The sequence below is a fragment of the Hoplias malabaricus genome, chromosome 5 (genome assembly GCF_029633855.1).
Source record: "Hoplias malabaricus isolate fHopMal1 chromosome 5, fHopMal1.hap1, whole genome shotgun sequence".
In the NCBI taxonomy this organism is placed as follows: domain Eukaryota; kingdom Metazoa; phylum Chordata; class Actinopteri; order Characiformes; family Erythrinidae; genus Hoplias; species Hoplias malabaricus.
This window is the reverse complement of record NC_089804.1, coordinates 53,306,640-53,332,747: the sequence shown is the minus strand read 5'-3', so window position 1 is coordinate 53,332,747 and position 26,108 is coordinate 53,306,640. Positions and strand designations below refer to the sequence as shown.

The 26,108-nt window shown below is 40.4% G+C and overlaps 1 protein-coding gene across 2 annotated transcripts in view; it reads left to right on the top strand.

The window, feature by feature from the left end:
• The first annotated feature begins 501 nt into the window (after nucleotides 1–501).
• Nucleotides 502–26,108, top strand: part of phip (pleckstrin homology domain interacting protein) — a 59,199-nt gene continuing 33,592 nt past the window's right edge. For both annotated transcript variants that reach the window (XM_066670403.1, XM_066670402.1), the window contains exons 1-10: nucleotides 502–2,726; nucleotides 2,845–2,903; nucleotides 2,989–3,018; nucleotides 3,205–3,264; nucleotides 5,776–5,926; nucleotides 6,720–6,818; nucleotides 7,730–7,890; nucleotides 22,383–22,604; nucleotides 23,105–23,205; nucleotides 25,810–25,880. In XM_066670403.1, coding sequence (XP_066526500.1) covers nucleotides 2,687–2,726; nucleotides 2,845–2,903; nucleotides 2,989–3,018; nucleotides 3,205–3,264; nucleotides 5,776–5,926; nucleotides 6,720–6,818; nucleotides 7,730–7,890; nucleotides 22,383–22,604; nucleotides 23,105–23,205; nucleotides 25,810–25,880 — 994 coding nt within the window. In that variant the 5' untranslated portion in view covers nucleotides 502–2,686. The remainder of the gene's footprint in view (nucleotides 2,727–2,844; nucleotides 2,904–2,988; nucleotides 3,019–3,204; nucleotides 3,265–5,775; nucleotides 5,927–6,719; nucleotides 6,819–7,729; nucleotides 7,891–22,382; nucleotides 22,605–23,104; nucleotides 23,206–25,809; nucleotides 25,881–26,108) is intronic.

Genomic DNA, 26,108 nt, shown 5'->3' with positions numbered 1-26,108 from the left:
TCTAATTAATTTTTCTAACAATGTGTCTAAGCAACTTTCCAAAGCAAAGGCAAAATAAAAATGACTTCTAGTGGAGATAAAGAAAATTAACTGGCTTTACTTTCAATTAAAACAATAAAAAGCAAATAACTGTTTCACTTTAACTCATTTAAATACTTTGTATCAGTGTTGTTAATTTAATTTGAATGAAACTAGTTAGTTTTACTTGCTTAAACACGAGGTATTTTTACTGTTTGAGGATTACGTGGTTAGCCCTAAATCCACTCCTTTATTTCGTGTGAAGCCAACAACATTAATGTAGTGTGTATATCTGTGCCGTCCATCTCCTGTTGTTGCTATTAGACATGGGTTCCTGTAACTGACGAGGTTTAATTCATTACATTCCCCCTGTTTTACTACCCTTCCCCCATTTTACTGCCTTGCCTTGCTCGGATTTAGGAAAAAGAAATGGAGGAGCCCAAAACGCAAGCGAGGGGGCTGGGTTCCTGAGGCTTACACACAGCTCAGACCTCTGTTAGAGCTCGGAATAGTTCAAAAACATGGAGAAAATTATGAAGAAAATGCTAATGTCGTGTTCATTTTATGGTTGTTGTTATTGTTGGTCCAAGACAACATGGCAGCGCTGGTGCGTGAATAGTCGACAAGGTGAGAAAGAAACCACGCAGTTTTCTGAGTGTAAACCTCAGCTAATGTACGCGTTACAGTTTAGGTTAATGAAAAGCAAATAAAGATATTTTGTTGTCAACGTAGCGATATAAACGGCTCTTCTGCGACATGCCTTCCTTCGCCTTCGTAGCCTCCTCTCTGTGTATAACGACACTGAGCTCGATATCCCTGCGCCGAGGGCTTTTTTTAAGAGGGAGAGGGTCTTTTTAAAGAAAGTAGACGTACTTCAGTTTATATTTATAACAGAAAAAGCACCAAAAAGGTTATAAAAGCCCTGAAGTGGCGCGGTTTGTCCGTATAACCGCGGAAATGCGTTGTGTTCTGAAGGGGACTATTTATCGGAGGGCGGAAGGCTGGCCGGAACTTCTTCGCTGCCTTTGCCTGAGTGTCTCTGTGTGAGAGTGTGTTCGTGTGTGAGAGCGAACTGATCTTGCTAGCCTTGTGAGGACTTCACATTGCTGAGGACAACATGAGATGTTTTGTGGGTTTTGACTTTTTCGGGTATTCACGTGAAAATATAACAATCCCCCTCCAGAATTATTTATGTACAAGTATTTATTTGATTTTCTGTTTCATGTTTTGGACCCTACTAAACGGTCGCTGGCCTTTTGGTGACAGTTAGGGTTAGGGAAAAGGTCAGGGTAAGGATTAGGGTCATGTTTAAACTCTCAGAAAAAGGGGTGCGATATTGTGCTGGAAAAAAACCTTGTCTGACACATAACAAATGTGAAAAACATTTTTGGTGCAATGTAGACATTTTTTTAAAAATGTCTTTAAATAAACATGTTACAACAGGGGTTTTCCAGCAGAGAGAACACTAAGATTTGAGAATTTAAAAATCTGCTTTCAATGCGGTGACAAGTGTAGACAAGACTGAACTCAACACGACAAAACTAACCACGAGTTACCCGCCAAAACGAATGACCACAGGCCACTTAGAATTTATGTTTAAGACTAAAACACCAATTACCCATTTACAGCACCTTAAAGTGATTATTTGTTGGTGGTGCTTTGGTAAATGCTGTGCTTTTGTACAGAATTGTGAACACTCAGAAAAACAGTTTAATGCATTAATTCATTCATAAGGTCCTATTTTTCTAATTCATCATTTATTTTCTCTGTGTTGGATGGTGTAAGTTGGTATTTAAAGGATGTTTACACTTCTACACTGCGGCAACTAGCTTCTGCTATTATTTTTTAGTTTTAAAAAAATGTTGTTTATTTTGTGTTTGTTTGTTTTGTATAAAACCTATAGCGCTGAGGATGGCAGATTAACCACTATTTATGGGTAGTGAAACTATTCTTTCAGTGTTCATGGTTTTCTGAAGAACCCCTGAATGAGTATTAGGGGTTTGTAGTAGGCCTACTTTTTGGTTGCAGTAGCCTACATTCTAGGTTTAAAAAATCTGAATAGTGCTGATACAGGGGTTCTTTGACTTGTACTTATAGTATAACCTGTTTTGTATTCTGTGGTGCTGTAATAAAACACATTAAAGGCTCCTTAGGGAACCTTTTACACTTTACTAGCAGGACCTGTACTAAAGAACCTGATATCCAGATAGAAATAAAGATATGTTTTGTCATTTAGGCCTAAGGTGTACCGTTATTAGTTTACAGTTAAGTTAGTGCAAAAATTGTTCTATATATATATCATGTGCTAAAATGGGATTCTTTGGTTTCAGACAATCCCCACTTCACCCCATTGTTTGTGCTCTGAAAGCTATATATAAACACATGAAAGATTCCTTAAAGAAACATTTGCAATAGCATTTCTGATGGAGAAGAACCGTTTATGCTGATATAGCTCTATTCCATAATGCAGATATCTGTAGGGGGAGTCAATACAAGTCCCCGCAAGTATAGAGAAACCAGCTCGCGCAAGTGTGTATGTGCAAGTGTGTGTGTGTGTTGGGTGAATGGAGGCGCAGCTCTTCCTGGTGGTGAACAAACACTGACAACTACAGGGCAGCCGAACTACCGCACGCAGCTCGTGCTCGAGCCCAAAACAAGGTGAAAAAACATGGAGACTGACAGCAAACACGTCGCGCAGCTGAAATCCGGTGAGTTCAAGGCCGGGCTCAGGGCTCGAGACGCTTTAAAAGAAGGATATAGACATGTGTGTGTGTTCCCACAGCGCCCTTCTTCTCCTCAGCTCATGTATTCTTCCTCCCCCGACAGAACTGTACTTCCTAATCGCCCGGTTTTTAGAAGCTGGACCGTGCCAGGACGCGGCGGAGGTGAGCGATTTTGATCCGTAATATCATTAAGTGTGTCCGCGCGCGAGCTCGCGGCAATAACCGTGTGTTTTCGTGTGCTTTCCAGACCCTTATTCGGGAGGTTGAGCAGAAGGAGGTGAGCGGCACAAGGCTACACTTTGCGTTGCATCTCGCCGCGCTCTTCTCTAGTTGGGCGCGTGAATGCATGCGCCTTCGTTTCTGTAAAGATTGTCATTTCTAATTTCCAAATTACACTGGGATTTTTTAAGGGGGTGAGCCAGCCTTCATAAACATTTGTGCTGTTGTGTTTTCCCCATTGCAGCTGCTGCCCAAAAGGATAGACTGGACTGGGAAAGAGCACCCTGGGAGTTACGAGAATTTGGTAAGGGCTCCCTATACGTGAGAAAACTTTTTTACAGGGCAAAATAAGAAATTGAATTTCCCGCACATTTTTTTTAATCTGGAGAGGGTGACAAAAAAAAAGCCTATAGAGAAACAGTAGCAAAGCATAACACTTCCCAGAGTCCTGAACTCTCCCTGAACCTGACCCGCTTCCATCTGTGACCGTGGATTTATACAGATAGCGGCGAAAAATGTTAGTAGAAATAAAGATACGTCATGAGTGTTGGGCTGAGTGTGTGTATGCGTGTGTGTGTGTGTGTGTGTGTGTGTGTGTTAGAGGGAGGGATCAGTGCGCCAGTGTGCGTGTGTATGTGTGTGTGTTAGAGAAAGAAAGCTGGGCGGGATTGAGTCGCCCTGCTCCATGCGATTCAACCACATTCACGCAAACACCCTCTGAAACATGCTTTACCTCTCACTTCTAATAGGATACATTTAAAGCGCGCTTTTGTTTTCTGGCAGGAATTGTTTACGGTACGCCGACCGGAGGAGGCGTGCTGTCTTTGTGTGCGGTTTCTTGTCTCTTTCTGGGACTCTTACTTGTCTGTGCGGAACCAAAGCGCGGGACTTGAGGAGGAATTGATAGGAGATTGATTTATTGATTTTGTTGATTCAGTAGTTGGTAACAATGGTTAAAAAAAAATAGGGGATTGTAATTTTTTTAGCCAGGGATTTTTTTTCTCAGCCGAGCACCAGGTAAGAAGCTGGGAGGAAGACAACTTTGATGTCCATATGAGAAATTTATTTATTTTTCGAAAAAGTTTAAGCTATCTTAGACACTGTTGTTGACACCCCCCCCCCCACAGACCCCCTCCCCTCAGAAATATCAGTTGCGTAACTAACCCAGCTGAAAGCACTGTTTTATCCCATTGGCTGTTCCTCACACGGTGTGAGTAGGCTATTTTTCCACAGTGGCTTTTGTTTCAAGCCGTGGACTCGCGAGAAATATTTGAACGCGTTTCCCGTGAGCGTGGCGCGTGCTGATTCGGGACGGTTCTTATTACGGCGGCCTGTGTAGACGCGTTTGGGGGAGGAAACGTCTCTGTTTGTGAGTGTGTGTGTGTGTGAGAGAGAGGTGTGTGTTTGCGTGTGTAAGTGTTGCGGTTAATTCAGGGTTTGGGATTTGAAGCTCGTCTCATCAGTTCGTGTCGATAGAGCAGAGGCGCCACCTGAGGTTGGCGCTATTTTATTAACGCTTTTATTAATTTTTTTTTCATTACGTGCTGTCACACGCGAATAGCTACAATCAGCCCACCGCAGACAGCAGCGGGTTCAATGCGAAGAATAAAAATAATAATAATAACAGTAATAATAATAATAATAGTGATGGTTATAAAAATAATTGCAAAAATAGTGATTATGACGATGACGTTGTAAATAGCGTAATTATAATTATTATATAATATGAATTTATAATTGACAAAGTAAATCAAAAATAGAAAAAAGCTGTAGTAATAATAACAATGATATTAATTATAATGATGACAATTACATTGTTGCTACTGCAATTACACTTGCGATGATGACGATGTTTCATTGTCATAATTAACCGTAACAATAACAGTAATTAATTAATAGAATAACAGTAATGCTGTAGCATCATTATTAATAATAATCGAGTCTCAATAATTACTCATAATTAAACTAAGGTAAAATGTTAGTAATTAAATATATTTAAAAAAACGATTTTGTACGCAAACATTTATCATTAATTTAATCAGGTGCGCATGCGTCGTGATTATGTATGATATTTAATGCAGTGATCATTAAACCGTTTTAATTAAAAAGGTTTAATTAAATCGGATTGTCTTCTGTACTCTCTGACATTACACACAGCAGCGTTCGACGCCCAGTGTGTGTCTCTGTGTGTGTGTGTGTGTGTGTGTGTGTGTGTGTTTGCTGTAGTGAGCTTAAGATACAAATCAGCATCTGTAGCTCTGTAGGTGTGTGTGTGCGCGCGCAGGGGGCTGGCGTATCTGGTCCAATAGGATAAAGCTAAATGCAATTAAAGCAACATTAATTACTGGCGAGGCACTGGACGCTGCTGAAGTGCAGATAAAGAGGAGCCCGGAGACTGCAGAAGGGTTATAGTCTCTTTCTTAAAAATAAATAACAAACAGGTTATTGTCATTACTAATCATTAACGGTTTAATGATTGAATACTGAACAAAGCATAAGGGGCTCTGCAAATATCAAGGGCCTTTAATCTCATATTTAACAGTGCCGGTGTTAATATACATGACGTGATGTTTCATCTCTGTCCAATCCATCTGCCTCCATTTTTTAGCTGAATTTTACATTGTGTTTAAAATCCATGTCAATGGATCAATAACTAATTTATTTAATTACTGTTCTGAGTTATTTGTATCTGATTTTTATTTGAGATTTTCTGTTTTAAAAGTGGAATTTGCTGTAATTGTGAATCAGAATTTTCACTAATGTGTTTTGTGTGTGTATTTTTGTGTGTCTGTGAATGTGTTGATTGTGTGCGCAGGTGAAACTGTACAGACATATTTCTTCAGAGCACCTGCTACAGGTGTGTGCGAGAGTAGGTCCCCTTCTGGAGAGAGAAGTTCCCGCTAGCGTTCCTGGAGTAAACTCTTTACTTGGAGTGGGACGCCAGTCACTTCTACGTACAAACAAGAGTAAGCGGTCTCTCGTGTTCTCACACAGACGCATGCTAAAATGTGTTTGTGCTGTATATGTCCTAGAGATAAATGATGTTGTTCTTCTGTTAATATCAATCTCTCAATTTTTCAAAATGTGGATGCTAACTTTGTTTATTACATGCTATTATGTGAGTTTAATTACCTGAACTCCAAAGGTGTGTATTTGGGGCCCATGCTTCACACATAATATATACTGCATCATTTATAACCATTACCAGAAATATATAAGAGTTGTGATTATATAATAACAACCAAACAACTTTAAACTGTACAGAGTTTTTAAGAACTCTGTGTTATTCAACACTAACTTTTAGTAGGAAAATAGTAGGAGAATTGTCATCATTCATGAGTGAAAACGCACTTTTTTTTAAATTACAGTGTGCCATCACACACATTTCCAGTCTGTAAAATGAAGTGTTTCATTGAGATAAAATTTGCATATCCATATTCAGTATTTGCATGACTATATAAAACATTTATAACGACACCCAGATTATTTATAGTGTAAGATAATCACCATAAATTAATGATGATGGGCACTTGTCATTCGTAATCTATTGAATATTAAATCCACTCCAAAGACTTGTTTTCTCTTCTCTGTAAATATGCGTGTATTATTTTCCTGCAATGTAATGACAGTAGGTAAAAGCTGTTTTCTTGAATTAATGGCAATCCCCCATTCGAGTGGTACATTGCTCTGAAGCCTCGTACCCTTCTCATTCCCCTTGTGTCTGTGTGTTTGTTGACAGTGCTTTGTGTGTGTTGACAGGTTGTAAGCACGTGGTATGGAAGGGGTCCGCCCTCGCAGCCCTGCACTGTGGCCGGCCCCCCGAGCCGCCAGTCATCTTTGGAAGCCCGCCCAACATTGGTAAGCCATTGCTGATTGGCTGGAGTGGTGGTGTGTGCCGAAATGAAGAGTTCTGTTCATTCAGATGGTGATGACTCTGTAGCCATTGTAGCAGCTTTGAAAAGAGTGACATTCAATACGTAACGGTGATATATTTAACTGTATTCAAACTTCAACGTCCTTTTTATGATGATAAATATATTTACATTTACATCAAATTAATGACATTTAAATTGGGTCTGTTTAGTACAGTTGTCAGTGTATTGTTGTAGTGAAATAGTAATTTGTATATTGTTGTGGTTGTTGTCCTTACGTCTGGTTTTAGTATTATTTTGTGCAGTCCAGGAGAGATTTAAATTAAATATAGTTGCTTTAAATTACACCAGGTTTGAGTCATAGTTTCTGGAAGTGAACCCATGTATATACTAAAGCAAAAAGAAGAAAACCTCTCAGCTGGATTGCAAGTGATTGGTGTATATATCCTATTGGGTGTATCAGTGACTGAATGCATTCATACAAATCAAAACAACAGCTCTTTGTTGTGTATTTGTTCATAAATACGAGTGTGGGAGAAATATCACCTTTTGTGGTGCAGTAACTAACAGTGAATAAGTGTGTGTTCATGAGTGAGAGAGTTACAAACCAGTTCTGTTAAGTCCTTCTCAGGGCTTTTAAATAGATACATACATTAATTCATCTGACTCTCTGGACCGGAGCCTGCACTGGGCACAAAGCAGGAACACATCCCGGAAGGGGCGCTCACATATTCACTCACACCCTCGCACCTATGGACATTTTAGCACGGGGTAATACACCTATCTCCTCACAGGCTGTCACCCGAGACAGGGCTTAAACCCACGGTCTGACGCTAGCTGAATAAAAATATTTTCAGACATACTAAAGCATACATTGTTTTTCCTTTATATGTACAGTGGAGACAACTTACAGTCGGCGGCTAAATGGATCTTATCGTTTGGGTCAGCTGGTCCCTACAGCCATTTACTCCCACATGAAGATGCACAAGAGGATTCTGGGACATTTATCCTCAGTGTACTGTGTGGCTTTCGACCGGACTGGCCGCCGGATCTTCACGGTAAGCCTGCTGTTTTGATATTGATGCATGCGTTTGCTTTGTAGACTGGACTGATAGAAGCAGAAGAAATAAGGTTGGATTATTTATGATGCTGCACTTTCCCACTCTGTAGTCAGCATTATTCAGCTGTGTGTGAGTCTCTTTCCCAGTAAAGGTGTTTCATGTAGAGCAGTTTGAAGAGTAACACAGCAGTCAGTTGTGGAATTTGTATGGGAATATATTGCTGGTTGACATCCCGGGTCTCTTTATCCTCTGTGTGTGTGTGTGTGTGTGTGAGATGGCGTTCATGTTTTCCAACCACAGAGTTTCTGTTGGATGGTGCTCAGGAAAATAATATAGCTAATAGAGAATACAGAGTTTGTTCTCCATAAATAGCTTAATAAGTAGCTTCCATCTGCGCTGAGATGGAATTATCAGGTGTTGATTTGTCAGGACAGTGCTCATGCTTCCATATTTACCTTCAGAATTATGCTGATTTATTTCACATATATTATTCATGAATGTCATTGTCTGTGAGTTTGACAAGGGTTGAAACACTGTGGTTGGATCAAACACAAGCATTAGATGTTACAGTCGTATTTGATAGGAATTTGTGTGTAATGTAGTAAGTCTGAAGATTTGATGAGCATGCAGTTTTCAGTAGTGAAGGAGTGGAGGTAAAAGCTGTTGGGTAAGCCAGATCTTAGTGGAGTCTAACCCTTATAACTGTGCCATTCTGTCTAGTCTAGTTTAGTCTCAGTGCATGCTTTATCCCCTTTCACCCAAGCCTTATTATTCAGTTATTAATCCTGAGACTTCAGACGCTACTGGACTTAGGAACCCTATTGTTTTACATTTGATATTTTGCTGGAAATCCAGGCAAAATGGTTCCTGTTTAGTTGGATGTGATATGCAATATGTCATTTTAAATAAGCAAATAGATCAACCAAAAGATCACTGTACTCGTAATATTCCTATGCATTTTAGCTGCAAAGCGCCTCTTGGAACTGGCTTAGATGTATGACTCCACAATAGGGGTGTTATTGATAGCCACACGTTCAAAGACATTTTTTGATTTTGTTTAAAGGCTAAGCACCACTTAAGGGACCTCCATGAATATTTCACATTATTGTAGTTACTGACATATATAAGTATGAATTAAAATGAAAATATCATGCTAAATCTGCTTTAAAACTGACAATTTTATTAAATTAACGGAAAACCCGAGCTCTCTACGGAAATTCTTGAACGCAACATTGACGTCACTGGTGGACAACAGCTGAACAACACCGCGGTAAAACACCGTTATGACTGACTGTTATGACAGTATCTAGCTAAATAACCAACATTATTCATGACAATAGCCTAGCAATAAGCTAAACTCAAATGTAGAGGTACCGTTATTCTTGTAAATGTGATCGAAGTCGAACTCGAATTCATCCGACACTATAAACCTCCGTAATGCAGCTACGTAGCCGAGTATAATCTGAGCCACCGAGTTTAGCGAGTCAAGCTAACGTTAACTAACACCAACTAAAACAGGCGAAGTGCGTGTCCTTACCCTGTTTACCTCCATGTTACAGAGGCTCTTGAACACCTTTCGTTGGTGTCCTTACATGCCCATATTGTTGGAAAAGCGCCAGTGAAATGAGCTACAGATAACGGAGTGAGCGGATGGTCCTTTCCAAAGTGTCCGTTTAAAGTTGACAAATGTAGTCCATTTTCTGGATATTTTGGGATCTTTGGGCCATTTGTGCACAGATGTCCCACTGTACATTGAATGATTGCAGCCAAAAACAACACACCTTTTCGTCATGTTGCATTAAATTAAGTGCAACTTCTAGAGTTGTTGTCCATCATCTACGTCACAGGCAAGACGCCTATTAGAGTTTCCCAACACCGCTGGGGGGGGGGGGGGGGGGGGCACGGTCTTTTAAACCTTATTCCTTCAATTAGTAAGAAATAACATGTTTTCTGACTATCAATAAACACAAGTTAGGAACTCAAATTCCACTGTATTTATTTGTTTGACACTTTCATATCGCTGGTGCTTAGCCTTTAACATAGAGCTGTGGATTTGTTCTTATATTTAAGAAAACCTTGAAAAATTAACTATAGGGATATGCATTGTATATTGATATGTTCTGCTAGTCTAGCTACTATTATATAATGCCGAAATAATAAACTAAACTTTAATATCAACTAGATTTGCATTTCCTGAAAGAAATACATAGATCTTGATGAGCTGAAAATGTGCGTGCACGTGTTTGTGAAACCTGAGTTTAATTGAGACATCCAGAAAACTTTAATGCAGAATGTTGTAGAGGCACACGCTTCAGACACAGACTTGGAAAAGCAGAAGAACATCATTCAGACAAAGGATTTATGATCCTGCAAATTTGGTGGTTCCAGCTTTAGTACTGCAGGAGTAGAACATGCTGAATCCAGTGTGGTTTCTAAGGAATCTGTATTATGATGGCACATTTTTCTACATGTGTGTAAGTCTGTGTGTGCTGTGTGTGAGGTACTGTGTGAGGGATGTAACACTTTGTTTGTAGCAATTAAATTTGAACATGATGAACATTAAGCAACATTTCCTGTGGGATATATATATCATGTAGAAAAAAATTGCTTAGAAAAATCACAGTATTTAGATATAGTACAGTCTTGTGAAATTTGGCGTGTGTAACTCAAAAGCTGAAGGAGGAAGAACTGTTTAAATTTTTAATGACAATAGTCAAGTATCATTCAAATGAATGTGGAAATTCCTTGAGCAGCCGATTTTCCTCAATAAAAGCAAACACTCCAATTTTTCCCGAATTGATGAATGACATTATTCAGTGTTCTCCCTGCGTCTGTGTTTCTTCCGGGTGCTCCGGTTTCCTCCCACGATCCAAAAACAAATTGGCGACACATAAATGTCCCTAGGTGTTAGTGTGTGAATGAATTTTCTGAGTGTGTCCCTGCCTTGTGCCCAATGATTCCAGGTAGGCTCCAGACCTGCCGCGACCCTGAACTGGATAAACAGTTACAGACAATGAATAATGAATGACAGTTATTTTGTAGATTAAGCAAAACTTGTTTGTGTTATAACAGTTTAAGCCACAAGAAAAGTTTGGGAAATCCTCTTAGAAGATTAAAAAAAAGGACCATAAAAGCAGAAAAATGGAGCATAAATAAAAAGGCGCATAAACACAAACAAATGAAGCATAAAGGTAAAAAAGTGTAGTGTATTGTTGGTTAATAAATTAGGACGATCGATTATTGTAAACAACAAATTTCCAGAAACTACTTCTTTCACTTATTTTTGTTTGAGTTCCATGTCTGTAAAAATAAATGTATTCTCCACCAGGGGAGTACTGTAAACTTATGCACTGATAGAGTCTGTAGTCTGATAAGCAAAGAACAACAGAAACACTAGCTAGTTTTTAGCTAGCATTAACAAATTAAGCACTAGCTAAATGCTAGCAGTCAGTTTGAAGCGCAGTCAGTCATTATAAATGAGGAGACCAGTCACAGTTTCAGATGGGAGTTCTCGTAAGGCACAACATAGCATTTGTTTTGGATAAATCCCTGCCCTTCAACAAAAAGAACCAGTCAGTTTGCTGATACACAGTGAGTGGAGGAGGTTCGATGATTTTGTGGTGCTAGTGGGGAAAGCCCCCAGTGTGGATGTTTGTGCAAGTGCAGTAGCAAGAACAAGCCAGAAAATCATTATGCATTATTGAGCCAAATGCTGCAAACCTTTAATGAGGTTTTGTGTCAAATTGTATCAGTGATTTAAAATATGTTTTTGAAATGGTAATATGACCTTCAGTTTAGAGTATTTTGGTATCTCTCTATTCAAAGTTAATGGTGCCTGGCCTAGAGCCGTTGCCAAGGTGGCCGCAGAGTGGACAGCTATGTCTACAAGGATTTTGGTGGAGTGCAGCTGTGGCTGGTTCAGTTATTATCAAATTTCATTTTATTATAATTTTAAAAGGCTCCCTTATTGTGACATCACAATAAGGACATTTGCATAGAACCACCCTGGTACCACCCCACATCTGCATAAACATGTAATGGGTGGGGAGTGGCCAGCAACAGCTTATTTGCATAAAACTGACAGAGCCCTTAAACGGCTCATTCTGAAAGGGACTGAAACTGCAAGAATAGAGCTGGTGAGATCTCCTTATGTGAGAGTGATTTTGTGCAAAGAACTTCATGAACATGTTTTTTTGTAGCTCATAGATCTATTTTAACCTGTTTAAAAAGAGGTATAATATATCCCCTTTAATGTTTAAAATATCATGAATAGGAACTGAATCTTGATCTGAATCAGAGTTGAATATCTATGCATTGTGCTACTTCTGTGATGCTAATAATTACATTTTATGTCTGGAAATTTATAAGACCCCTTATAATTAACATCTCAGATACTGTTGTACTGTACAATTGTTTTATATTATATTGTATAGTTGTATTGAAAAGACATGGTATAATTTTTATAGAAAAACATGAAATTAAATGGAATGGCTTGGAGCAGCTGCATGTGAGACTAAAATAATCATTACCAATGTCAAGCGATGGCTAGACTGAGCTTTGGAGCAGGCGAACTGTGCCCTTTGGAGCAATCAGAACTACCAATTACCATTCAAAACCTTTGAGTTGGAGAGTTGGAGTGCCCGAACTAATCATCTACCCTCAGCGTCTGACCTCACTAATTTTCATGTAGCTGAATTATATCAAAAAATGTCACAGAAATCAGAATCAGGTTTTATTGGCCAAGCATGTTTGCACATGCAAGGAATTTGTCTTTGGATTCACAGTAGCTCACTGTGGAAAGAATTAGACAATAGACATTGCACAGCAGAGTAGCATAGACATCCCAGCCTGAGTTCTAACACATTTTAAACCCACATTTGGCAGAAGCACCTGCCTGAGGGGAGGAGCCCAAACAGGGGATAACCAGGGTGAGAAAGGTCATCAATAAATTTCTTTACATGTTTCCTGGTTCTGAAGGTAAGCAGGTCATATCAAGTTGGCAAGCTGACACCTGATTATTTTCTGAAATGCCAGTGGTTTTTCTAAGGCTGCATGTTCAAAATGCTCCTCGTCGTCTAGCACTCATGGAGGTTGACATGTTGTTATCTGTACAAATGGGAACAAACTAATGACTATTATCCTTGATATCAGAAGATATGTCGAATGAGAACGTGTCCAGAAACTCTTGGCCTTGTAGCATTAGTTACGTTGCTGTGACAGTAAAGAAATAAAGTCTGGGTCCACATAAGAACACAGACTCTTCTATTTCGCATGCCTTCTGTGTCTTTACGTATCACTGTGGTAAAAGTACCTGGGGTATGTCCCATTACCTATGGAACATCCTTCAGATTTAATGCTTGAGTTAATCTGTGGTTTAAAGAGTTACTGAATGCACCTGGGGTCGAATTCCTTGTTGATTGATTTTTCCTGACATTCCATTCTAGCTTTAACCCATTAACACTTTGCCTATAAATCCTGTTTATACGAGTTCACACTACTGTTCTCCAAATACTACACAGTCTAGCTACATTTTAGTTTCACAGTTGTCACTGGATAATAGTGGATGAATAATAATAAAGGTTTATATTGTGTGACAGATTTCACCTGTTCTGTGCATTAGTCCAGGCATGCAAATGTCATTAGCTTATCATTTTCAGCAGATAATAGCTACAGCTGCGGATTAAGATAAATGTAAAGATACAAATAATGATGTCAATTTGATTTGCACTGGATCTTGGTTTAGTGAGGAAGCTAATGCTGATGTGCATTAACTGTTTCTTTGTTCAGCCCCTGGATACATTTTAAAGCGTTTTGCAAAAGGGATATTTTAAATATTATTACTGTCTACTAAAATTCAATTCAGTTTATAACAGTTTGGTTTCAGAATTCCAGGTCCTAGCCCCAAGTGTGTATTGCCCGTTTAACACTGGCAGGAAGAAATCTGAGAACCAAGGAAGAGCCATCCTCCTCTGGTTAACAATGGAGCAAAACATCAAAGAAGAGTAAACAAACAAAGAGCAGTGTATAAACCAAGAGTATTATGACTGATTGTTTATGGGCTTAAAATGAGGGTACAGTATTTTATAGCAGTAGTCTGTAACATCAGGTTATGTGCGTATTTAAGCGCTGTGTTAATAAAGAATACCATGAGGGAGGTAAAAAACAAACTAGCATTTCTAGTTCTGAACCAGTGCTCAGCCTCATCAGTTAGTTATCAGTGGCTGTGAAGGTGAGACACACTGGCACATGCAGATGACCCCATGGGAGATGAACAGGAGCCCTCACATCTTGGGGTTTGATCTCAGGGCTGTGTGGGGCGTGTAGGTGCTGTTTCATGGCCAGAGGTGGTCACACATCAGTCAGGCAGGGAAATCTTCCTCCAGCATCAGGTCAGACAGATCTGGCAGTTGTTCAGTTCAGCAGAGAAATAAAGAAATAAAGTTTTAAATGATTGAAATGGCTTTAAATGATTTTTACACAGATGCGGGAATATAACATCTTATTGTTTTTAATGTTATTTAATTAATTTACCAAATTTGGTCACAATCTTTTCCCATAATTAAATATTTTTACAGCATCTAGTGACATATTGGCGGTTTTAATGTAGGAACGTAAACACAGCACACCTACTGTAGCGTTTACAGGGGAGATTACATTTTATTTAAGCTGAAATATGTAGGAAATACCAGAACAAACTCTCACTCTTACACCCTGCACCTCCCCGACACTACATTTTCATCTTCTACCTCGCTCATGTTGGAGCCTCAAGCTGCGCTGTTGTATTAAATTTCATTATTAATGATTCTGTGTTCGATGCTAAAGCTCCCCCTGAAACTCAGCCAGTTAAAAGATTCTAATTTAAAAATCATTGTTACAGTTATTATAATAAAGTAAAAAAAGGAAGTTACCTCTCGCCAGTTTGTCATGCATATCCCACTACACATTTATCTCCCTCCTAGAAATGAGGAAGTATTAGAATATTTTAACTTTAAAGTTGTGATTACGTTTTTAATTGAGAGACACTGGTAATGTAAGTCCTAATTACTAACACTAATATGTTGATAATACATTGATTATGTTATTGCACATTGAAATATCTATTATTAAAAGCTTCCGTTACAACAAGGGTCAAATGAGATTAGTTAGTTGTTTTTTTTTCTTGATTGACAGTCATACGTTTTATTCATTATAATATGCAAGAGGACAAATTTCATCCATCCATCCATCCATCATCTGTAACCCTTATCCAGTTCAGGGTCACGGTGGGTCCAGAGCCTACCTGGAATCATTGGGCGCAAGGCGGGAATACACCCTGGAGGGGGCGCCAGTCCTTCACAGGGCAACACTCACACATTCACTCACACACTCACACCTATAGACACTTTTGAATCGCCAATCCACCTACCAGCGTGTGTTTTTGGACTGTGGGAGGAAACTGGAGCACCCGGAGGAAACCCATGCGGACACGGGGAAAACACACCACACTTCTCACAGACAGTCACCCGGAGGAAACCCACACAGACACAGGGAGAACACACCACACTCCTCACAGACAGTCACCCGGAGGAAACCCACGCAGACACAGGGAGAACACACCACACTCCTCACAGACAGTCACCCGGAGGAAACCCACGCAGACACAGGGAGAACACACCACACTCCTCAAAGACAGTCACCCGGAGGAAACCCACGCAGACACAGGGAGAACACACCACACTCCTCACAGACAGTCACCTGGAGGAAACCCACGCAGACACAGGGAGAACACACCACACTCCTCACAGACAGTCACCCGGAGGAAACCCACGCAGACACAGGGAGAACACACCACACTCCTCACAGACAGTCACCCGGAGGAAACCCACGCAGACACAGGGAGAACACACCACACTCCTCACAGACAGTCACCTGGAGGAAACCCACGCAGACACAGGGAGAACACACCACACTCCTCACAGACAGTCACCGGGAGCGGGAATCAAACCCACAACCTCCAGGTCCCTGGAGCTGTGTGACTGTAACACCGTGAGGACAAATTTAACAGCTAATTTATTATTACACTCACAGTGATATTTATATCCCATCTTTGCAGTTATTACAGCTTCTGTCTTTTTAATGGGACTTCCTTTCGGTTTCTATCCCATGGACTGTTTTCCCACAAAGTTCACTCTTAGAAATTGGTTGCGTTTTCTGCTTCTCAGAATCCACACAATCCCAAAATCATTCAGTGGTGGTTTAGTCTGGGCTCTGGGGTGGCCAGTCCACTGTTCAGAGAACAACAGCAGCTTCTTCTCACAGCAGAAGGAGGGACCGAAAAACACCTGTGGATTTGTTTAGATCTGAAGTAAGACTGCAGCTTCATGTGCTACTGTTTTTCAGAGTTTAGCTATTGGTTGTTAGGAGTCCCATATTTCTTTTAAACATTTCTTAAAACATTTTCATTTTAGGAAAGTCTTGGATTATTTAAATTCCCATCGCCACAGGATTAACTCCCAAAATGGGAATAGCTTGTAGGTAATTGCTGTCTTGACCAATAATGTAAATCATTTGATCGGATTGGGACTGTGTATTGCAGTGGTCTTTGAACTTGGAAAAGTCTGCTTAGTAAATGCTTTATCGTGTGTCTAATCTGATAAATATGTCATTTGTAATTATTGATCATTTTGAGAATAAATGATAACTTATTATTATATACAGTGGTCCAGAAATGTTTTAGTGAGTATCTGTGTGTGTGAAGTATATGTGACTGATTTTTTCTGGTAGTGTAACCTTTGATTAAGGTTTGTTGCATGACAGTAAAGGTTGTCAGGGCATTGTATTTTGGCATCTGGGTGTTTGTTTATTTATTTATTTATTTATTGGCTAATATCTGCATCTGCACTTTTGGGTTCCATTTTCTTCCGCAATAGTTTTTTTTAATCTCCAAAAATGGCTGAACAGCCAAAATGACTCCCTCCCATCTCCTCCTCCATTCCATTTCTTTCTCTTTCCCTTTCCCCCCCCCTCTCTCTCTCTCTCTCTCTCTCTCTCTCTCTCTGTGTGTGTGTTAGGTGGGTGTGCCTCTCTCTCTCTATGGGCTTGTTTTCTTTTGTGGCTCTGGCAGAAAGCCAGGAATAGAATCATCATCTCCTTCATATTCGGAGCTATTAGGCAGTGTGTCATTGGCATTCAGCGTGTGTGTAACATGCGTCTGGAGGAATGCGCTGCCGCTGCGTCTGCCGAGGCCTGCATCGCTGCTCTTTAACGTTTTCTGTGTGCATCTAAAGCAGAGAAACGTGTGCTGTGTTTCAAACTGTATTTACATTTTCACTACCCTTTTAGGACACTTTTAATCATTATAAGATCCATTAGTGACAAACTGGAATACATGAGTTGTATTAATCAAATGTTACTCATTGACTAAAAATCCTCTGAAGAAACAGCAAATTTAATTATTTAAAAATATATATATTTAATTCTCCTTAGTCTCTGCATTGGTCATATGTTTTTAAAGAGATCTCTTATTTGATCTTGTTTCTTCGGACTGAGACTTACACTGCCATCTCATTGTTTCTTTGAGAGATGGATATTAAAGTGACACAGGTGTGGTTCCTTGCTGTCAGCTGATTTGCTCTTTGTTGTGAGAGTGATCATTTTCACCGCTGTTTTCAGGAAGTTGACGTAGACAGATGACTGATTTTGATGGACACTTTTGGACTGTATGTATAATAATAAATAATTCAGGAATGAAACTTTCAAAACACCATCATCATTAAAGTAATCACATTGTTTCAATATTGATTCCCAAGTGGTGTAGCAGTCTAAACGTTCTCCCAGTCGTCAGGAGCTCACCTGGTCAAGCCCCAGTGTTGCCTCAGTCATCCTCGGCCAGAAGTCAAAGAGGGAGGGCAGAATTAGTCTTGCTCTCTGAGGGTAGGTAGGATTTCCCTCTCCCCTCATCACGAAGACAGGGCCAGCATGGATGTATAATAAAACTGGACAGTTCGTGTGCTCGTCCTGTACTGTACTAGCAACAGTTTAAAAAGAAATGTTGGCTCACTTCAAATGTCTCTTAAGCACGTGCCCGTCAGACCTTCCCAGGCTGGTAGCGTTGTGTGCGGAGAGGAGTCCTAGTTTACAGGTGGAATTGGTGAAGACTGAATCTGGGAGAAATCTAATAATATACAATGCTATGGAAGACTTTTGTGAGACTATTTCTCTTCAAAATACATTGTGCTTCTGATGGTATTTAACTCAATGCAGCACAGTCCAAGAAACCTGGACCCAGAACTGTTTTGTAATAACATATTTCTATATCATTGACTGAGATCAGTGCTCTACATGGGCTGGTATAGTACACTTCTACAGTTCTCCCTTTGGCAGACTGACGTTTTCTTCTGTGTAGACACTTCTCACAAGCTCCCCACAGTATTATTTTCTGTCGTCTCCATATCAGGTTCGGGACAACTTATAATGACCCTGTATAAACCGCATTTCCCTGGGGGCACTACATGACACTCACCTGTTCCAGTCTAGTACAAGATATTACACTATTGTTATTTTTATTATTATTATTATTGTTATTATTGGGCACAGCAGGTAGTGTTGCACTCACACAGCTCCTGGGACCTTGAGGTTGTGAGTTCGATTCCCGCTCCGGGTGACTGTCTGTGAGGAGTGTGGTGTGTTCTCCCTGTGTCTGCGTGGGTTTCCTCCAGGTGACTGTCTGTGAGGAGTGTGGTGTGTTCTCCCTGTGTCTGCGTGGGTTTCCTCCGGGTGACTGTCTGTGAGGAGTGTGGTGTGTTCTCCCTGTGTCTGCGTGGGTTTCCTCCGGGTGACTGTCTGTGAGGAGTGTGGTGTGTTCTCTCTGTGGCTGCGTGGGTTTCCTCCGGGTGAGTGTCTGTGAGAAGTGTGGTGTGTTCTCCCTGTGTCCGTGTGGGTTTCCTCCGGGTGACTGTCTGTGAGGAGTGTGGTGTGTTCTCTCTGTGTCTGCGTGGGTTTCCTCCGGGTGACTGTCTGTGAGGAGTTTGGTGTGTTCTCCCTGTGTCTGCGTGAGTTTCCTCCGGGTGACTGTCTGTGAGGAGTGTGGTGTGTTCTCCCTGTGTCCGTGTGGGTTTCCTCCGGGTGACTGTCTGTGAGGAGTGTGGTGTGTTCTCCCTGTGTCCGTGTGGGTTTCCTCCGGGTGACTGTCTGTGAGGAGTGTGGTGTGTTCTCTCTGTGTCTGCGTGGGTTTCCTCCGGGTGACTGTCTGTGAGGAGTGTGGTGTGTTCTCACTGTGTCTGCGTGGGTTTCCTCTGGGTGCTCCGTTTTCCTCCCACAGTCCAAAAACACACATTGGTAGGTGGATTGGCGACTCCAAAGTGTCCGTAGGTGTGAGTGTGTGAGTGAATGTGTGACAGTGTGTTGGCCTGTGAAGGACTGGCGCCCCCTCCAGGGTGTTTTCCCGCCTTGCGCCCAATGATTCCAGGTCGGCTCTGGGCCCACCGCGACCCTGAACTGGATAAGCGCTTACAGATAATAAATGAATGAATTGTTATTATTATTGTTTTTATCATATAATAAAATAGAAGTGTGACATTTTTTCCCCTTTACGTAAATAAATGTATGTTGTGAAGATCACTGATGTCTCCTATTATCTTTAATTAACTGTAGAGATTCAGAATGCATTATTTATGAATTGCTGACACAGGCCAATGCACACGCCCACATGTGAGTGAAGCACTGTCTTAGTCCAGATGATATCATTAAATAAGTAGGGGTTTCTGTTTCATATTTTTCGATTGTGCTTTAACAGCACAAAACATTTGTTTTATAATTTATTAAACTTGTATTTAATATTCAGTTATTCATTATATTTTTATTCTATTTACTTCTCATTCCTTTTCTCTTACTAATGAAGATGTATTATAAGAAGGGCTCTCTGATATTATGTTATTGGTGTGTGTAATTTAAGCTGGTGTTAATGGTCTGTGTAATTAAGATATTTACACAGAAGTGTATTCCAGGCTGATTTAAATTTGCGTGTATTGTCTGATCTCGTTTTTGGCTCCCGGTCTGACTGAACTCGGATGTTGTAATTCAAGGGCAGTTTAAGGTTTTTTTTTCTTCAGATGTTTCATTATTTTAATGTTGTCCTTGTTGGTTTGTTTTTACATGTGTGTGTTTTTCAATAAAGTCTAATGAATCTCTATGGATTAGATTATTAACCAATGGTGGTACAGCAGGCAGTTGTCGCAGTCACACAGCTCCAGGAGCCTGGAGGTTGTGGGTTCAATTCCTGCTCCGTGTGACTGTCTGTTAGGAGTGTGGTGTGTTCTTCCTGTGTCCGTGTGGGTTTCCTCTGTGTGACTGTCTGTGAGGAGTGTGGTGTGTTCTCTCTGTGTCTGCGTGGGTTTCCTCCGGGTGACTGTCTGTGAGGAGTGTAGTGTGTTCTCCCTGTGTCCGTGTGGGTTTCCTCCGTGTGACTGTCTGTGAGGAGTGTGGTGTGTTCTCCCTGTGTCTGCGTGGGTTTCCTCCGCGTGGACCTCCCACGGTCCAAAAACACACGTTGGTAGTGTGCTGGCAACTCAAAAGTGTCTGTAGGTGTGAGTGTGTTAGTGAATGTGTGACTGTGTGTTGCCCTGTGAAGGACCGGCGCCCCCTCCAGGGTGTATTCCAGCCTTGCGCCCAATGATTCCAGGTAGGCTCTGGACCCACCGCGACACTGAATGAATAAATTAATTATTAATTTGGACTAGGGCTGCAACTAATCATTATTTTGATAATCGATTAATCCGTCGATTATTTTTTTGATTAATCAATTATTAATCGGATAAAAAGGAAGACAAACCAAATTTGGTTTCCTGTCTGTTACTGGCATATTCAGGACACCATCAGTGAGAACAGCTGCTTGCTGTGGTGTGCAGATCTTCTTCAAAACATAGTCAGCAATGCTGGGCTGTTTCTATCTGAGGTGAGAGAGAAAGTGTAGATATGAACATACATCTTTTTTAAGTTAATAACTACTGATCTAAAATGCAGACAACAATGAAGGCAAATTGAAATGACATAAATGGATATTGGGTGATGGTGCCATGTGCTGAGAATAAAAGGGAAACACACATGATCAGATATTGTTAAGATATTTAAGATTTTAGAGAACTAATTTTGTAATTGTATAAGAAACACAAAACTTACCATTATTAAAAATTAGCGTTTACATGAAGAATTAACCCAACCATTACATTAATTTTATGTTTATCAATATTTAACACAGTGTATGTAATGTAATATACACTTATAATGTAATACACACTTGGCTGTGAGACTCAAACACTAACACGCAATACCAGTCAGAAAAGACCTTGAAAAAGGCTTTAAATATATTATTTTTAAAAAAGTTTGGATTGATTTTTTTTTTAACTCTGAATGTAACTGCCGCCACATTTAAGGTGGAACGGAAAACTTGCTAAATACAAGAGTGATATAAATTTACTAAAAATGATCTTGTTTGAGTACTCTAGCAGGTTCTAGTGACATTGAGTGAGAGAAAAACTAACATCGCTAACGTTAGCTCGACTAAAACTACGGCCTGTTTTGGAACTGCTGGTCGAGCTGACACATTTAAGGTGGAAGAGAAAACTCGGGGGGATGCTAAGGCTTGTTCGCTAAACGCGAGTGTAATATCAATGTACTAAGAAAACAAATGTTGTTTAACTACTCTAGCAGGCTCTAGTAACATTGAGTGAGAGAAAAAGTAGAATTAACTTACTATACTTCATCTCTTTCACACATAGCTCCAACAGGCTTCCTTTTCAGGTGCCTCATGCAGCGATGTTGTGCTGCCGTGCCATGCGAGATCAGCTGTGCACATTTTGCACCTAACGCTGTTCCCTGAATGTGTTAATGTAAAGTGTTCCCATACTTTTGATGACTTGGGTCGTACATTTTTCTCTCTGCTTGTGCTAACATTATCCTCTGCTGTGACCGCCTCCGCCATTTTTCAAACCCTTCTTCCAGAGTTCGTCACGTGTAGCAGCTGTACCTATGTGTATAATAACTTAGACCCAACTAATCGATTATTAAATTAGTTGCCAACTATTTTAACAATCGATTTTAATCGATTAGTTGTTGCAGCCCTAATTTGGACCATTCTTTTGTTTTTGTTCCCCATATGAATGGCTCCTGAGCCACTAGGAGGTCATCACTGCTAAACTACATGTTGATTTCAGAGAAGGGACAAAACATATTTTCCTGTGGGTGGAAGCTAATGGAGCATGGGTTTTTAAGAAATGTTAAGAATTTGTGTTGAGGCTTTTGTAATGAATGTTTAAAAAGCACAGAGTGGAGTTGGTGTTTTCAAAACTACGCAAAATGAACACAAAAATACAAATGACACAGTTTTGTTTAGACAGCGATATAAACGTTTACAAAAAATATGTTAATCTCATGCATTACCCTGGTGAGGACCAGGAGATGGGTGGGATAATAGGAGTGTGTGTTAATCATGTGTGCGTGCTGTGTGTTGTCAGGGGTCTGACGACTGTCTGGTGAAGATCTGGGCGACAGATGACGGACGTTTGCTGGCCACTCTGAGGGGTCACGCTGCGGAGATCTCAGACATGGCGGTGAATTACGAGAACACACTGCTGGCAGCTGGGAGCTGTGATAAGATGATCAGAGTCTGGTGTCTGCAGACGTGTGCCCCCCTCGCTGTTCTGGAGGGACACGGAGCTTCTATTACATCACTACAGGTACCGACGTAAACACACGTTAGCCTCCACCCTCATCACTCACACTGGTGGACTAAAGCTGCCTCTGTGAGTGTGCGATGACTTGACGCCCTTCTGCCTTCAGTCCAGTTGTTTCAGGTGGGCTGTGGACCCGTCCCAAACCTGAACAGGACAGGAGCTGAATGAGTGAATGAATGAACGAATGGATGATTTTTTAAATTGATAAGAAGGCAATTAACTAAGTTAATTATCAGTGTTCAATAAAAGTTTGAGTTCTAATAATACCTTAATGAACCAAATTCACAGATTACTGATCTGTTTATTTAAATGTATAAGTTCAATTATCTCCAAAAATATTATTTTTTATATTTAAAACTTTCAATTTTTTGACAGTGTTCACAAATTTACTTAACACCACAAACTGACTCATAGGTAATGTACTCTGTCTGTTAAACTGGAGCAATGCTGCAATGGCTCATTCCTGTGTGTGTGTGTGTGTGTGTGTGTGTGTCTGCGTGTAGTTTTCTCCTCTCTGCAGTGGTAATAAGAGGTTCCTGTCCTCCACTGGTGCAGATGGAACCATCTGCTTCTGGCAGTGGGATGCTCGCACTCTTAAGTTTGGGTGAGTGGTGTTCAGTCCCCTCTCCAGCTCTTCACATCTTCCAGAAAATGCCACTCTGAGGTACAGAAAGAATGCAAATGTTTGTGGGCACCTGCTCCTCCAAATATTTCTGCTGAAAGGCTCATTAATAGAGGGTTTGTGCCCCTCTTTGCTGCAGCAACAGTCTCTACTCTTCTGGGAAGGCTGTATACTATATATTGGAACATTGTTGTGCGAGTTTGATTGCATTCAGCATCATAAACATTGCTGAGCTCAGGTACTAACTTTGGAAAATTAGATCAGGATCAAGAAGAGTACGCCAACTCATTCCAATGTTATTGGATGGTGCTCCATCATGTCAGAAAAAGTGGCACCACTGCTCCTTAGCCCAGTGTTGGGGGATTTATACCACTGGAGCCCAGACATGGCACAGTGACCTACACTCTTAAAGGCTAAGCACCAGCGATATGAAAGTGTCAAGGAAATAAATACAGTGGAATTTGAGTTCCTAACTTGTGTTTATTGATAGTCAGAAAACATGTTATTTCTTACTAATTGAAGGAATAAGGTTTAAAAGACTGTTGGTCCCCCCCCCCCAGCGGTGTTCGGAAACTCTAATAGGCGTCTTGTCTGTGACGTAGATGGTGGACAACAACTCTAGAAGCTGCACTTAATTTAATGCAAAATGACGAAAAGGTGTTTTATTTTTGGCTGCAATCATTCAATGTACAGTGGGACATCTGTGAACAAATGGCCCAAAGATCCCAAAATATCCAGAAAATGGACTAAACTTGTCAACTTTAAACGGGCACTTTGGAAAGGACCATCCGCTCACTCCGTTATCTGTAGCTCATTTCACTGGCGCTTTTCCAACAATATGGACATGTAAGGACACCAACGAAAGGTGTTCAAGAGCCTCTGTAACATGGAGGTAAACAGGGTAAGGACACTCACTTCGCCTGTTTTAGTTGGTGTTAGTTAACGTTAGCTTGACTCGCTAAACTCGGTGTCTCAGATTATACTCGGCTACGTAGCTGCATTACGGAGGTTTATAGTGTCGGATGAATTCGAGTTCGACTTCGATCACATTTACAAGAATAACGGTACCTCTAAATTTGAGTTTAGCTTATTGCTAGGCTATTGTCACGAATAATGTTGGTTATTTAGCTAGATACTGTCATAACAGTCAGTCATAACGGTGTTTTACCGTGGCGTTGTTCAGCTGTTGTCCACCAGTGACGTCACGGTTGCGTTCAAGAATTTCCGTAGCGAGCTCGGGTTTTTCCGTCAATTTAATAAAATTGTCAGTTTTAAAGGAAATTAAGCAGCTATTTTCATTTTAATTCATACTTATATCTGTCAGTAACTAAAATAATGTGAAATATTCATGGAAGTCCTTTAAGTGGTGCTTAGCCTTTAACTATAAAGATGCTATAAAAGATTCTTTGAGTGATGCCATAGAAAGACCACTTTTGGTTCCATAATGAATCATTTTTGCTGATATGTTTTAATGGGTATGGAATCTGAGTCAGCAAAGTTTATTTTTAAGAATGTATAGGCTTTTGTGTAGCTGCTCCAGATCAGTTCTATTGCTGTTCAATTGAGATGGTGGAAACTTTGGTGTAGTGAATGCATTTAGCATCTGTGTCAGCGGTGAGTCATTATCAGTCTTTGACAGATGGTGGTAAACCATACTGAACTTTGTTTTTACTGCCCCTTTGGAGAACTTCTGTGGCAAAGGCTGTACTTAAACTAGCATTTTGAAATTATGTTAACCATGGGGCAAGATTTAAATCTGGTAAATCTGTTACTTGATAATAAAAAATTGTTTGATCAAATAGGGCTGTAAAGATGTTATAAAAATAAGGAATTCTTGGCTTGTTTCATGATGATGACATGCTACTGTTTTTATTTATTGTTTGTTTGGATTGAACCGCCATGTTTTCTTGATTTTCTTGATTAAAGCCAGCTTTCCTTGGCTATAGGACTGTGCTCTCTCAGTATTGGTGAAACTGCTGCTGGTGAAATGCAGTGAACGAGATCGTTGGTAATATTCAGATACAAGGCTAGAGGCAGTATTGCGGGGTCAGAACATTTTATAATCAGGTCGTGTGGAATAACATTATTAAACATGACAATTTACCCAAATTTCAGTGCCTGGTGTTGTTGCTGAGTTTGTCTTGGTGTGGAACCCTCTGAGTTTGTTTGTGCGTCTCCAGTTTTCATGCTTTCCCTGCTGCCAAGTATAAACATGATGTCAGTTCTTTGCTCTTTTCACTGCACCGCTCACTGTAGCAGTACCTCAAAAATGGTGCATTGGTTGTGTCACAGGCAATAATTCTATGTGACTGACAAAGACTGATTAGTGCCTGTTAAAGTAGCAGGAGTGTCCACAAACCTCTGGACATACTGAGTACATTGTAGATGTTGTAATAGTCCTAAAGCTCTAAAGGTCAAAGCCAGACTGACTCCCAATTCATGTAGCAATATACACACTTCATTTTCAATTCATGCAATATGATGTAATTGTGTGTGTGTGTTTGTGGTGGTGGTGTGGGGGTGGGGGTCTTCCTGTTTGTCTCTGTGTATCTGTCCTTATGTGTGTTTGTTTTTGTGCCTGTACAGGCCACGGCCGAGCAAATTCACGGAGCGCCCCAGGCCAGGTGTACAGATGATCTGTTCATCTTTCAGTGCAGGTAATAAACTCTAATTTACCGGTGTAAGAATCTGTGCTTTTGCTCCTGAGCTCCCCCTACAGTTGCAGAGTGTAATTGACTTTTACAGCGCTGTCATAAAATGAAGTCACAAATCCGCCCATCCGCTTTATTGCATCTACCACCAACAAGTAAAAGCCAGTCCAATATTTAAAAATAATAAACATCACCATTATCATCATACATTATATATATAGCTTTTCAAGAATC